The sequence below is a fragment of the Pygoscelis adeliae genome, unplaced genomic scaffold (assembly GCF_000699105.1).
Source record: "Pygoscelis adeliae isolate BGI_AS28 unplaced genomic scaffold, ASM69910v1 Scaffold42, whole genome shotgun sequence".
Lineage (NCBI taxonomy): Eukaryota > Metazoa > Chordata > Aves > Sphenisciformes > Spheniscidae > Pygoscelis > Pygoscelis adeliae.
This window is the reverse complement of record NW_008824283.1, coordinates 6620515-6635700: the sequence shown is the minus strand read 5'-3', so window position 1 is coordinate 6635700 and position 15186 is coordinate 6620515. Positions and strand designations below refer to the sequence as shown.

General features: G+C 45.6%; 1 protein-coding gene across 1 annotated transcript in view; it reads right to left on the bottom strand.

Annotated features, from left to right (window-relative positions):
- RARS (arginyl-tRNA synthetase) overlaps positions 1 to 11861 on the bottom strand; it is a 13836-nt gene extending 1975 nt beyond the window's left edge. Inside the window, exons 1-12 of the mRNA XM_009318574.1 lie at positions 11823 to 11861; positions 11114 to 11248; positions 10413 to 10601; positions 6495 to 6606; positions 5415 to 5515; positions 4802 to 4923; positions 4353 to 4473; positions 3910 to 4039; positions 3475 to 3579; positions 2377 to 2555; positions 1731 to 1840; positions 911 to 1016 (exon numbers count right to left, since the gene is read on the bottom strand). Of these exons, the coding sequence (XP_009316849.1) occupies positions 911 to 1016; positions 1731 to 1840; positions 2377 to 2555; positions 3475 to 3579; positions 3910 to 4039; positions 4353 to 4473; positions 4802 to 4923; positions 5415 to 5515; positions 6495 to 6606; positions 10413 to 10601; positions 11114 to 11248; positions 11823 to 11861 (1449 nt within the window). The remainder of the gene's footprint in view (positions 1 to 910; positions 1017 to 1730; positions 1841 to 2376; positions 2556 to 3474; positions 3580 to 3909; positions 4040 to 4352; positions 4474 to 4801; positions 4924 to 5414; positions 5516 to 6494; positions 6607 to 10412; positions 10602 to 11113; positions 11249 to 11822) is intronic.
- Between the last annotated feature and the right edge of the window lie 3325 nt (positions 11862 to 15186).

The following is a 15186-nucleotide window of genomic DNA, read 5'->3' as shown; positions in this document are numbered from 1 at the left end:
TTCCTGCTTCTTACAAACTGCGCGTACATATAACAAACGCTTGGCCCTCCTATCCTTCTAGAGCATTTGGGGCAGCCCAAACGCTCACAAAACCCCTCCCTGGTGGAACAGCGCCCTGTCAGCATGGCAAAGCACTTTGTGTCTGACTCATATGAGCCCTTGGGATATTTTCAAGGTGGTTTTTTTCTGTGCTTCCTCGTGTTCGTGTTTAAAAAGGGACTTTCACCCTACGCTGCACAGCACCAAGGAGCTGCACTTCCCAATTCCATTGCCTCACACAGTGCTTGGACAGAGTTTGGTCCTTCTGTTCCATTCCACGTCCCACACTGTCCAGTTCTCTCCAGGCCATCAGGATCCAAGACAGACAGAAATCTCATTAAGCAAAGGGCTTCCAGCAAACTCAGCCACAGCCTCCGAGGGAAAGGGTGAAGCCTGATGCCAAAGCCCCCTGCAGATCCCCAACCATCCATCACCAGAAGTCACCGCTAGCCCAGCAGGCCAAGGCTGCAACTTTATATTCTGCCACCACCTCCTGCATCCTGGGGGAGTCACCGCTGTTGCCATCACATCAGTGAGACCTGATGGTACCTGCAAGGCCAGCTATGCTGCCAGGCTGAGCTCTCCTCTGCCGTCCTCAAACAGCTCTGCAGTACCAGCCAGAGGCCAGCATGCTGCCTGCAGCTCACATTTTCTCACTGCTATGTACTCAGGGATGCTCTTCTTTCCCCATGACAGCACCTTGCCCGAACTGCTATCGCAGTACACACTGATTGTGTACACAACCCATGGCATCTCCTGGGCGGTTTGGCAGTGTCCATATTCTCAGCTCACGTCCGGAATGCAGAAACCATAAGTCTGTGAACAAATCTGGGAAGTTCTCAGGAAAGATAAGCAATTTGTCACAAACTACCTTGTCCCGTTCCTTGTCTTTCAGCTTGTCCATGGCTCGTTTCAGCCCTTCTTCCAGCAGATCTATAAGACGCACTGTATCCCCTGAACGAGTTTTGAACTTCTTCCTGAAAACACACAGCCAAAATGACCACCTGCACTCCCACAAAACATGGGAATCTCAGAGAACACCCATGGGGTGGCTGGGAGGGGTGACCAACAGTCAGAACTGTCCCAGTTCCAGACATCAGGCAGGACACAATACCAGTGCCAGACCCCTGCCCATCCCAGCAAGTCACCTTTACTTTTGTAACAAAGCTACAGCAAAACCACCCAGTCCGCAACAGCACGTGACCATCAGAGCACACTGGTTTAGTCACACCTTCACAGAGACACAAGAAGAAACAAGAAGACACAACTCTGGAGCACAAGGGCCTGGCTTACAGACCAGGACACAGAGGTTCTTTTCCCAGCGTTCATTTCACCCACCATGAGGCAGGTAGACAATAATGGAAATCATGGCCTTCACCGTTGCCATCACCCAGTATTCACATCGGCTTCCACTGCACTTCCACCAGCCACTCCCAGTCCCCCTCCCCAAACGCCAGGCAGCAGAAGCCAGGCCCAAGAGGGAACCTGACTACAGCACCAGTGACTATGTGGATCAAGGACCATTACACACAATGAAATGGCACAGTTACGAGTAACAGCATGGATGTGGTGCTTTTTTTTTTTTTGGCATGCCACATACATACTTGTCAACAAACGAGCAAGTCTTCTGCATTCACTCAAACATCCCCTTCAGAGCACATACAGAGGAAAAACTACATCCAAAGACTTACTTGTCTTCTCCCAGCACCACTCCAAATGCAGCATGGGCCACTCTGGTTACTTTGGGATCATACCAGCCGATCATCTGTCCAGCTGCAAACACTGTTTGTAAATGCACCGACTGCAAGGAACAAATACCAGCAACTGGTTCTCAACCCACTCCTCCAGGTACAGTTTTCTTCCCAGCTTTATCTCCTTCACAATGCTGCTTCCACAATTAGACTTAAAATGTTTCTAGCTCCACAGAAAAATTCCACTTCAGAAAGTTCAACCTTTCAAAGAGTCTTCCTGTCTTACAGAAGCAGCAACCGGCAAATTCCCAGCACTGCTCAGGTACAGAGCTGACAACCTTGCATTTCCTCAGGTAAGGAGAGACCCAAGCATGAGCAGTACAAATCTCATTCCAGATCTACTGAGATTTAGGCTTCACCCACCTCCAGCAGTAACTGGGTCTCTCCCTAACCAGTCAGTTCTAGGGGCTTTTCATGGAGGCCGCCAGCCACCAAACTAGATTCACCATTACACTGATAAGGACAAGAGTAAATATACCACACTAAAAACCCTATGGCGTTCTACCTATGTTACCGTTGCATCTGGCATTTAATACACTTTCTGATGATCTGTACCAGCAGTGACAGCACAGGTTGGCATACTCACCTGGCCGCTATCGACAACATAAATAAGGATATCAGCCTTCTCTTCGCACAGCCTGTGTTTAAGAGCAGCTAAGTCAGATGTGTCGTATGTGTAACCTCCATCTGATTTCATGATCGTCAACGGGACAGGGAAACCTGGGACAAACATGATCTTCCGGCCATCATCGACCTGGACAAATCCTAGAGAAGCAATGGAAAACATTCTGTGTCGTATTGAATGGAGAGGTTTGTGGGCCAGAGCAGGCAGAAACACTTGCCTTCCTGCATGCTACCGGAAAGCACTCACGTTATCAAATAATTACTGGCTCAAAATATGAAAAATCCTAAATGAGAACTCCCTCGCCAACCAAGTCACATTCTGTACTGGACTTCTAGAACTCACACTTTGCACAAGGAAGCGGATCTGTACAGATCTGGCCTTACCAGAAGAGACCTAATTGGATTTACAAACTCCTGTCATTGGCATCCAGATCCACCTTTGCAGCCACAAGAACAGCATCACAAAGTATGGCATTAAAGGCAACAGAAACTCTATGGAGACGCAACGAGGACTTAGCACAAAGTCTTTCAGAGATAAGTCTAGTCAGAACACTTCATATGGTGAGATTCAACAACTGCCAAATCCAGACAGGAAACACATAAAACTAGGGACTTGTTATACTCCATTTGGCTTCTTGCCAGTCTCAAAGTCAACACAATCCAAAAATGCCACTGTCTTCACAGAGATTTCTCAGACAAAGTTCCCATACAGGCACAACACTAAGACCAGGAAGTCTGTCATATATTGCTCCTTAACTATTTACTAAGGATACAATAAAATCCAGTAGTACCTCATGCTATTGCCTACAAATATCACAGACAAACTGCTTTTGGTGTCAGCAAGAAAGATTCAAGCTTTCTGGAATGAAACGTACAAGAATCAATTCTGCTAATGCTTCTCACAGAAGATCCACTCAGGAAATGTGGTTGAGAAAAAGAGCAAGGGTGGGGAACATTCAACTTCAAAAACATCAGTCCTAAGCCTCGCTTAAGAGGAGTGAGGTTACCTCGCTCATCCTGACAGCTGCAGAATTTCTGATTCTGAGACCAAAAGCCTCACCTTTATCTTCAAATTCTTTCACAATGTCTTTCATCATCTCATGGTAGAACGATTCCCCTCTCTCTATGAGTGTGATGTCCAAGCAGCTGTAGATTTTCTGGAACTCTTGAGGAGGGAAACAGAACAAAATACTTCCATTAAATGCACACAGTGGGAATTAGTGGCATATGTTTACCAATGGGCACAGCAAGTGCCTAAAGGCATTTTCCATCTCTTGGTGAAGCCATCAAACTAGGACTCGGGAGACAAAAGATTTAGCTGAAAGCCTCCACAGACAGCCCAGTACTTTGGTTGTATCGGCTTTTTTCTTTAAGCTTCTCATAGCAGCGTGGCAGTGATTTTCAAAAGAACACTAGAGGATGGACTCAGACATAAAGGTGAGGAAAGCCACACTGTTCTACTGCTGAGACATCTTTCCAAATCTGTCAAAGTCACCTTTCCGCGACACGTCACAGATCAGTTCCCACGCTTTAATGAAGTCTGGGTTTTTGCTCTGCAGCAGCACCACGCATTGGTAGGCACGTTTCTTAAATTCCTCTTCTGTGTCAAACCTCCTCTTGGATTCCTACGGTAAAACACAGTACATGAAAAAGCACCTCCTTCTGCCCTGAAACAAGCTAACATTCGTAACAGGCTCTCCAAGCACACTCATCTCAAAAGACAGAGAGGCAGCATGCTTACAAAGTCCTTGAATCATGCCCCATACAGACAACTCAATACCAGATACTGCAATTCATTACCCAGTGGCAGGTTATTGCAATAATCTATTAACAGTGATTCAATTCTTTGTTCCTCCAAAACTACGCTGCAATTTGTAAAGCTCCTCAATCTGCTTTTCAGATGTTGACATAAATATCACACTTATTTGCCACAAATACCTTGTAAAAAGCTTGGAGATCCCCAATGGGAGGAGAAACAGTTAAGTAATCTGGAAATTTGTCTTGGAGGTGAGCAATGAGCATTCCGAACTGGGTGCCCCAATCTCCTAAATGGTTTAACCTTGAAGCAATTGAAGAGCACAATAATAATGATTTCTCAAACATATGCTTTAAAATACATGCATTTAAAAAGTATATATTCTAAAAGAAGAAACACACATAATATCAGAAGTCAAAAACAGGCAAACCCCCCTAATTTCATTGCAGTGAAGCTGCTGCCCATCTTGATTCCTAACCTTGCTACGCTTGCTCAGCTTAGTATCTTACTACACGTAAAGGATTATTTGTTATGTGCTTATAAAAAAAGACCAATACAGACGAAAGCATAGAGATAGGTATTGCATAAATCTAGTCAAACAAGCCCACCCCACCCAAAAGTCGACTCTCACCTCAAAACATCATAACCTGCAAATTCAAACAGTCGGCACATACTTTCTCCAATGATGGTAGACCGCAGGTGGCCAACATGCATCTCCTTTGCAATGTTAGGGGATGAAAAATCCACCACCACCTTAGAGACAGTACCAAAGGAAAAAAATGAATAAAAGGCAGCAGTCATTACCACACCCCATGTATTTAATCTGGGGTTTGGGGGGGTGGGTGGGTGGCGGCAGGGGGGAACAAGGCTCGCCTCCACTGACCCTCACCCCCTCTTTGCTGCCAATAGCACACAGCAACAGAGAAGGCCCAGCGGGGGACACCAGAGCAGGCTTCCAGCCTGGGACTCTGCTGCACCCGCTCAGCAGAGGGTCAGGGATCGCTCCCAGACTGACCTTGGCACAACATGCCGTCCCCAGGGAGCCCTGTTCCTCACCCACCAGGTACATGCGGCCTATCCCACGGCCCCCAGTCCCTACGTCACATCCCATTTACTCCGCTGTAACAACCAGCTGACACGGACATCTGCTCAACAAATCACTTCGGGGGGAATTTCAAAGCTACCTGCAGTCCAGCGCATTTCATCTATATGGGAGGAGGATGCCTGTGCGCTTACTGCCATACCTTTTTCCTTTTGCCAACAGCTGGTGGTTGAACTCCATTCATCAATAAACTGCTCAGCTGCTTCGATACAAAATCCTTTCTCAAGTGGACATTGATAAAACCTTTAGAGGAGAAAACCAGCAATGAGCGCTGGGGCTGCAGAAGTGCCTCAAACCACTTTTTGTCTCCTTCCCCCTTGGATTTCTGTTTCCTCGCATCAAGGACAAGAGCATATGACGTTATCTTGACAAAACAAATAATTTTTTCAGCAACAGGACAACAAAGCTGCCACTAGAAGACAATTTCTGTTCCCAGATTACAAGAGTCTGTTTCCCACCACTATAGCCCTTACTGTAGGAGTTAGATTCTGCAAGCTAGTCCACCGACATAACTCCTTTTTGCCCACTGTCACTCAAAGGTGAATTTATAAAAACTTGTTTTAATGAGAAAATAAATAATCTTGCCAGGGTTTGCAGAATGCAAAACCAAATCCTGCTTGGTCTCCTTTTTTTAAATGAATATGCTAAAACATAGTTACACCTGGGATAATCCATGCTTGTGGAAACACGCTGTTTTACTTCTGCTTTGCAGAGCTAATGAACGAGCTTCTGCCCAAGCACTCGAAGGGCTGTGCCATGTGATTTTTGTGTTTATGCTGAAGCCCTAAGAAATATGAGCCCTTGTATTTCTTCCTGGGTCACAGGGACAAAACAGATGCAGCAACTAATAACCTCCTTGCTAGTCCAGCATCTCTGGAGATGGAGAGGACAAGGTCTCCTCGCCATGCAAACAACAGCAACAAGGGCATATCAATTTTTGCTGTCATTTCATGACTGTGGCCTGACACCCAGCACCAATATTCGAAGGGGGAAAGCTGGTCCCTTGAGCTAATTAAAGGGCTCAGGACTGCACTTGCCAGTTCTAACAGAGGTAGATTTTCTGCTGCTGCTCAAGTCTGAGGGCTACAAAGCTCACCAGGACAGAAGCAGCTAATTCACACCGTAACAGTTGAACTCAACTCAGCTTCCCCGATCACCATCCAGTGTAAAACTGCCCTACCAGCTTTAAAACATACAAGTGTGTAACATGAAACTATCTTACCAGGACCGGCAATTTCAACCTTCTCAATGCATTCGTTGGCAGGAATATTTTTTGATATTTTCTCAGCAATTTCTCTTGGGCTAACCTTCTGTTCCTTGGTTTTGAGCAGTATCTGACAGACAACAAGAAGATCAAGTAAAATTCAATCCTCCAAAACATTCTACAGAGTGAAACAGAAAGCATAGATACTGCGGCATTGAAAGATCCTCATGCTCATGATCCTTTAGCTTCATAATGCAGACACACACACAAAGAATAACATCTCTAGCAAACTTTACAGATTAGATCAGCTCTTTCTACATAGCAGAACTCTAATTAGACCCAACACGTTCACTCCTTTCTGCTAAGGGCAATTAAAGGGTAGTCCTTATGTCAGAAGAAAATCTTCCAGGCCATTTTTCAAAACCTGTTAAGTGGTTTGGCAAATCTGTATTTCTCTAAGCTAGTAAAACGTACAAACTCTTTAAAAATCAACACAGCCGGCACAGTCCTTCACATTGCTTCAAAATCCTGTTCATCAGTCTCACGGGTATCTTCAGCTCCGCTAGCATTCATATTTGAAGTTTTTAACTGTGCCTACAGTAAATGCTGAGTGTGGTTTCAGAGCAAGTCGGGTGATTTATGATTAAAAGCAACCAAAGCAAAATGCCTTCAGTCCTAACTTAGACTCAAACTTAATAAATAAGTAAATGAATAAATAAATAAAATCCAACAACCCAAGCAACCAAAGATAATCCTAACACTGCCCAATTTTCTTCAAAGAGCATCAGAAAAACTGTTGGTAAAGTAGCTCTCCTTTTCCCTCCAGACATAAATGGCCCACTGTGAGGAACTCCAGTAACACGATGCAAGTTCACATACAATGGTAGAATCAGAATGGTTTGGGGGTTGGAAGGGACCTTCAAAGATCATCTAGTCCACAGTTTCTCTGCCCTTTCCCAAAGCATCTTCTCGCATGGCTTTTTGCAAATCTTAGACAACACCCTTTAAGAGGACTCTGTGAGCTAGCCCAACCCGTCCCTTGCAAAACACTACATTCACACCGTATAGAATTATCACGACTATTTGTTTTTGAGCACATGATTTTCTATTCTTACTGTGATGTGTTTGAAAATAACCTATCACCTCACTCCCATCAAGGCCGCAAAGAGCACGCACCTCTCTCAATTCAGGATTTACACTCACTACTGCTTGTATATGCTAACTTGCAGTCTGCTGCAAAATGTGACTTCTGCTGAAGTTTCAGCCTCCTGTTTAACCTGTCATACAGTTGATAATAACGGGATCCTTACAAGATGGTAAAGGCTTAGAATGCGCAAGAAAAGAAAACCTCTGTAGCCTTTAATGCTACTCAAAGTGCAAACTACAGGAAAAATAAATGCAAAACCAGATTACGGGCATGTTATACCAGATTACATGTATCTGAACCATTCCAGAAGCAGTGACAGTACTCCTATTACTCTAAGGAGCAAGCAGAGCTCCTGGCTCAAACCCCAGGCATTAATATGCTAACGAGCTCCCAGGAAAACAATATGCATTTGTGAGGGCTGTTTCCACATCGGCGCATTGCAGGGAGAGGTTGCTGCCTGGCACGTACCAGTGCTGCCCGCGAGTCAGGGCACTTCCTGCTCCTCTGGCGGTCGGGGTGACCCGTGTTCCAGCTCTGCGCAGGGGACACCCTGGGGGAGCAAGGCTCTACGGGCAGACGTGCACCACAGTCAAGTCCCTAACACTCAGGCCGATGGAAAGTACATAACGTGCTGCTCTCGGAGGGAAATGACTGCACTGCATCCCCTGGTTCTGCTGTGCTGATACACTCTCCAGTGTGCTGCATGTGCCAAGCTCAGGCCCAGCTTATACGGTGTGCCTTTCCAGGGAACAAACTCTATAGCCAAGCCCAGTACTAGGAACCCTTATTCACCAGTACAGCTGACAATCTGGAACCTGAAACCCTGGCTTGAAGGGGACTGTTCAGACACTGAGTTATGTGAACAACGTCAACACTGAGAAACCAGGACTGCTCGAGAATCCCAACCGCAACTTAATTGGGGTAAAGCAGTGGTCAAAAAAATGGGAAAGCTCTGAAAGCCTGTGTCAGTGCAGTCACCCAGGGTGCTCCTCTGGCTGGAGCCCAGTCACAATATGCTAACGAGACAAAGGGAAGACGACACGTATTTGTGTGAGGGCTGTTTCCGCCTTGGCACTTCAGACCAAGAGCCTGCTGGCTGGCACGTATCGATGCTGCCTGGGAGTCAAACTCATTGTGGCAGGACAACAGACAGTGGTTGCAGATGACAACCTGGGAGAGTAGAATTCCACGCGTGTCAGTGCAAGTTCGATGTCAAGATTACTAGTCTAATTGATTAATAAAGGTGAATTGACAACTGAACACTTAAAAAATGTTGCTTCTGTTGAGATTGCAAAATAAAAGATCTGTAATTACAAGGAGTCTACCTATTTACTCAAAGGCATCAATGCATTGAAAGTTTGGGCACTGTAGCACCTAAGCTAGAATGCACTACCTTCTTTCTCCCTCACCTCCTGGTTTTACTTCAGCACAGTCCCAGCCCACTGAGCAACTCCTGAAGTGCCTCTTACTCTGTTTGGGTCATCTTTGGCCAAATATCTTCCAGAAAGCAGCAATGCCATAATTTGCAAAGTAACTATTGATACCAGCCAGGTTAAAAAATCCCCACTCTTCCCTTTCCACACGCTTAACAGGAGTTCTGTAAACTGGAACCATTCCTACAGTTGCCTGAAAACCTCAAAGATCAGAACAGCATAACAAAAACATCATGTTTCCTGCCGTTTGCTCAGTTAAAAGAAAATATAGATGCCACCAACCACAGACATGGGGATGCTCACACAGCCTCCCCTCAGCAAATGCCTGGATAACAACAGCCAATAAGTTAGGAACGCAAGCACAAAAAGTGTGCGGAACAGCGCACTCAAATCCGTCTGAAAGAGCATTTGTCACAAAACTGTAAATGCTTAAAGGAACACAACAACAATCAGCCAAATTCAGCTGTAACCAGGGAATTAACCAGAAACTTTTGAAACAAAGGAGTCAGCTAGAGCAGTACGAAGGACGGTGCCCGAGCAGTAGTCTACACCTGGTTGGACACTGTGAGAAGGTGCTTCACGCGCACCACAGCCTCTGCGCAGGCCCGACAATGACCCGCGCCACCAGGTGCCGCGAGTGGCCCGCGCCGGACCTCACGGAGGGCAGCTCAGGATGCAGCACGCAGGGACCCGCGCCCCACCCGGGCGCACGGGGGAGCGCCTGGGCCCCTTCTCACTGCCGTGTGCATTAGTGGGCGGTAGGAAGCTGCAGCACCCACACCAACAGGAGGTGTGTGCAACGAGGGGAACCCACACTCCCAGAGATGGGGTGCGTGTTTGTAACCCACCTGCCCTGTGAGAAGGGGGTGTGTGCGCATAACTCTGTGCAAACGTGTGTGGGGACGTCATGCTTTCCTGGCGTCAGAGAAGAGCATTTAGAGATTTGTAGGTGTTTATCAACATTTCGTAACTGTCCAGAACTGTGACTTATTGTTTCACTGGTATTAGTTCCAAACATATAGCTCAGTAATTGGTAGTTAATTGCACATCATTAGTAAATCAATGCAGCACTTAAATCCCGATTTGATTTAGATCCCACGAACTGAGCAGTTTTTCTGTGTGACACACGCGTAACTCTCTCATCCCAATCATCTAAACAGGTTTAAAGGTCTACTCTGTGAAGGCCAATGCTTCCCCTAAAATGCCATTACACACACACTGAATTCTCAGCCCAGAGGCCTGCAACAAGCCTGAAACAGGTCCAGTATTGCAACTCTCACTCTGCTGTCTATCACTTAGCTTCCAACAGACAACATCCCCATTTTTTCCTTTCTTTGTAAGATCATTCAGATTTACCTGCGTTATGCCCATGGCGCTGTTACACTGGTAATCCCCAAATTTGGGCTGCTGACTTGGCGTCACTACTAGTGGAGGGTTTTCTAAATCTGGGTAGGCAGCCTGAATAGCCGCTCCAAAGATCTCCTGAAGACAGCTGTTGATATTAATCATGCTTTTTGCTGTTTTACTTCTTTCCTCTTGAAGGCTCTGAAAAAACAAAATCCAGAAGGCTAAATTCACAGCACCTGAGGAGCCGTTACATCCCCCTTTTTTCCTTGGCTGCCTGGCAAAGCATGGCTGACAGATTTGGCTGACGCCTCTAGGCAGACGAGCAACATATACAACATAAAAATGATGTGATTCAAGAGCTGCTTCCCCCTTTGAACCGCCCAGCACAAACACTTCCCCTGAATGCAGGGCTGCATTACTTCTCACGCCTTTGTCAGTGATCCTGGTAGAGGCCTCAGCTGGGCTGCCCGTTACATGACCAGCCAAGACCTGATGGTGTGGGCTTATTAACCTACTGCCATTTTTCATAAAGTAGGTTTCTGTTTAAGGAACCAAGAAATATCCGATGTGTCACCAACAATTAAGGCGTCAGAATGCAGAGTGAGCACGCTGTCACACATCACTAGCTGTAACAAACTGACATCATTTATTTAGCTTGTCTTAATGAGAACAAAAACACATACTACAGCATTAATTCTTTACTCCCTTACCTTTTGAAGGAAATTTAACCGATACTTAAGTTTTGCGTTTTCGTCTCGCAACCCTTCCAAACTTGGGGAGACTCCCAAGCATCCAAAGTTTTTCAGACGCTCAATTTCTGCAGTTAGCAACTTGATCTCGTTTTCCTGAAAAGCAAATTAAATGGTCACACCATAGTTTTTGGAGTGGGGGAGACAGAAGGTGAGGAGCTGCAAGATCTCAGGTACAGTGCTAGTTTTGCCTCATAAAGGTAACAGCAATGACAGGTAAGTTGAATAATTCCAAACAATTAATGTTTAAAGGTGGTTTCTATTTGTGTCAAAAACAGGGATTCTGAAACATTCTTAAAAAAAGTCAGTAAGATAATAATCTCACTAATATCACGACAGAAGTGCAAGAAAGACAACAGGTCATGCTAATAAAACATACTCCCAAAATAAGCTCTTTCTCCGGCTTTTTAAATCTAATAAAGATGTAAAATGTTTTGACTCAACATTCCCTAAAGCCTCCTTCAGCCTGTTTCACCACCTCATAGGCCACAGTTTCTCTTCCAGAGGATGAAACCACAATCACTTACACAACCCCAGCAAGCTCTAACGCCAACTGGAGACGGGAAGGCCACGAAGTACAGCGTGCTGCTTCACAGGGGAATGAATTCATCGGGCCATTTCTGCAGCGTGCACTCACTTCCACCTCACCACACCACCTTTCCTTCCCTACCTCCAGCGTGGCTTCTTCCTTAAAACTGACATAAGGCATTCAGGAATCATCAGGAATTTCAGGTGGACCTCTATGCTTCAAATAAACAAACTTCCCCGCGCTTCCCTGTGCCCCTCCAGACTTCACAGCCCAGGACACAGGCAAATGCTTCAACAGGCAGTCTTAGCCCAATGGTTGGAAGCTGCTACAAGGAGCTGTAATTTTCCTCACCCCATCGCCTAAAGAAACCAAATATCTGAAACTTCATCTCCGTTGTCCATCCCTTGTCTTCCCCCATAATGGGCTTTGTGCCCATCAGCCACAAACCTGGCTCACAAACAGAAGTCTGGAGGCTATTGAAAATTTAAGCGACGCAATGCCGCTACGGAGGGAGAGGCAGCTAGAAGCAGCAGCGAGCACTCCCCACCCTGGCTCGCCAGCCCCTCACCTGACCCATTCAGGCTCTCCTCTACCAGAACTCCCACAGCAGGAGGCAGCTCAGGCTATTATTGTAGTCAAATAGGCCACCAAACCTTATCAAAAAGGGCTCATGTACTTTCTTGCTCTGGAAACAATCAGAATATTTAATTAAAGAAAAAAATTGGGCCATCAGATCTCCTGGTCTTGTATGTCCACCTGAACAACAGCTCCCACAAATGCCACTGTAAGTAACTGCAGATGCTCAAAAAAACCTAAGCTGAGCCAAAGCAATCTTAAGATTGGGCTGTTTGCGGAGCAAGCTCAAAATGAGTACTTTGGAGGTCATTCTTCATTTGCGCTTCTGCTTCCAGCACACTTTACAGCCTCAAGGTCTCCTCTGCTACAGGAGAACAGGATGCTCCCCGCAGGTTCAGACGTGAAGGAACAGGACTTTTAGAAAAAAAGAACACCTTTATCAAAACCTCTGGTTTGGCATTTAGCCAACTAAAATCATTGAACAGCACAGCTGTATCTCAAAAATAACTCACTTCAAATAGTCCATCGCAGCTTTTCCTTTTGCAGCCTATTCTTTTTTTAACCCAAGGCAGACCCCCCAAAAACCAGACTGTTTTTCTCTCACATACATATACCTACCTCCCCCCACATAACCAACAGAAAATACATTTCTTTTTGACTTTTCTTACTGGCCTGGCCTGGTAGCATTTCATATAACTTACAGACCAATTTGAAAAAATCTCAGACTGAACTTCAAGTTTAAAATAGCGCAAGAGAGATTTCACTGCATTATTTTACAGTTGTTTCACTGTAAGTTTAAGTAAGCGTTATTGTTACAGACTGACTTAAAGGAACATCAGAGCAGTGACATGCATAACTCATCCCCCTCCACCCTAGAATGTGCTTTAAGAAAAGCACAAAGATATGTTCTACTCCTAATATCCCATTATCTGTAAATTCTGTGTCTACCCAGTATTACCTTCTCTCTAGCAAAGTCACCAGCTTCAGGACAGGTTAGCAAGTCAGACCCTTAGGAGAGTTTTGCAGTGAGGACAAACATTGTCCAGATCCAGAAATTTGCATTCTGCTTTTTAAATTAAAATCACTACATACCCAAGCCAACAAGCAGCTCACATTTATTCCTCCTGCATTAAAAGATTCCCCAAAAGCTCTAGCCACTGAGATATTTCAGTACCATTGGCAAACTTTTCAGAACAGGAATTCGATTTGGATTTTCCTCCATAATCACAGATGCCTCTGGCCACCCAAGTTACGACTCGCAGGAGGCGAGATGACCAGTGTATTACTGGACCGTCTTTCCATATTGTTAGACTACAAGAGAGGATGAGGAAAGAGGTTTATCCATGTGCATGGCCAGAAACCAGAACAAGGGTTCTCGGGAATCACTGACCCCTGGGCAGACATCTGGCCCAAACAGCTTTTCCCACACAAATATAGGGTGATGACAGGCATCCTAACCACTTGGATTTGGCCAGGAGGTTAAGAACTCTAAAAGAATGCCACAGTTCAGTAAGTCTCCTCTACTTCTTTCCCATGACTGCATCAAAACAGTAAATTCACAGCACAGACACCTGCAGATAGGAGGCATTCAGGCTGGCCCCATTTCATCTTTGACCAAGCCCAACGTGTCAGCCCAGACTGGCACATTTTCCTGTCGTGTTTTGTGCTCCTCTTCTGCAGAAAGTTTCAGTAGCAGTCTTTATGTTACTCGAGTGTGAACTGAAAGCAAAAGGTTTCACCATGGTGGTCTAGCTGCCTATCCCAATATTGCTGCTGCCATTTGATGGTTACCCTCAGAGGTCTTTTCCAACCTTAATGATTCTGTGATTTAAGTCTCCCTTTTTGTGCTCATCAACAGCTAATACAGATAATGAAATTTAACTTTTCATTCAAAACCACCCAGCAGAATAGCCTGAACTCAGCAATGATTACACCGAGTTCCAGAATCAATGGGGTTAAGATCACAACAGCCGGGCCGGGACAGCCACACGGCTGAGTACAGGTAACGGCTCCAAAACTGGAGACAACAGCACCCCGGTTCATGGGCTAGTCAGGAGGGGAACGCCACTCACAACCCTCCTCTCTGGTGACCAGCGATAGGACACGAGGAAATGGAATGAAGCCGTGTCAGGGCAAGTTCAGATGGGACGTTAGGAAAAGGTTCTTCACCAAGAGGGTGGTCGGTCACTGGAACAGGCTCCCCAGAGAAGTGGTCAGAGCACCAAGCCTGTCAGAGTTCAAGGAGCGCCTGGACGATGCTCTTAGTCATATGGTTTAATTTTAGGTAGTCCTGCGAGGAGCAGGGAGTTGGACTCGATGATCCTTATGGGTCCCTGCCAACTTGAGATATTCTATGATTCTATGACTCCCACACCCAAACCCACGTTGCCAGGCTTGCCTGGAAAAAGGTCTTTAGACGTTCACGTGTTATAAACGCCCCTTATCACAGCAACCTGTGATAAACCTAATTCTCTAGCGAATCACCTATGAATGCTACATGTTATTAAAGGGATATTATAAATTCTACATTCTTTCTGAAAAACAAACTACTACATTAAACTACAGATACCCCTCGTAACTCCTCTCTCACAGTACCATCCAAGTGAGGAAGGGAGGCAATGCCAGTACATCCCTGATCTACAAAAAGTGTAACTGAGAAAAGGAAGGAAAAAGCTACTGTTCAGGACATAAAGATTCACCCCCTGGATTATTCTACCTGCACAGCCCTGGACACATCACAACTTGTCAGTAAAGGGTCATACCTGATGACCACCTCATGAGAAGCTGCGGGAATTACATGAGGCCATGCTGACATCTCCAAGGGCTCTTTGGTCAGCTGAGCACTAGAAATCTTCCCCTCACCTGTGAATACAAAAAAACTATAGCTTTTTCAATAGGACCAAAATCATCCTTACATTTTTCCCTTAGC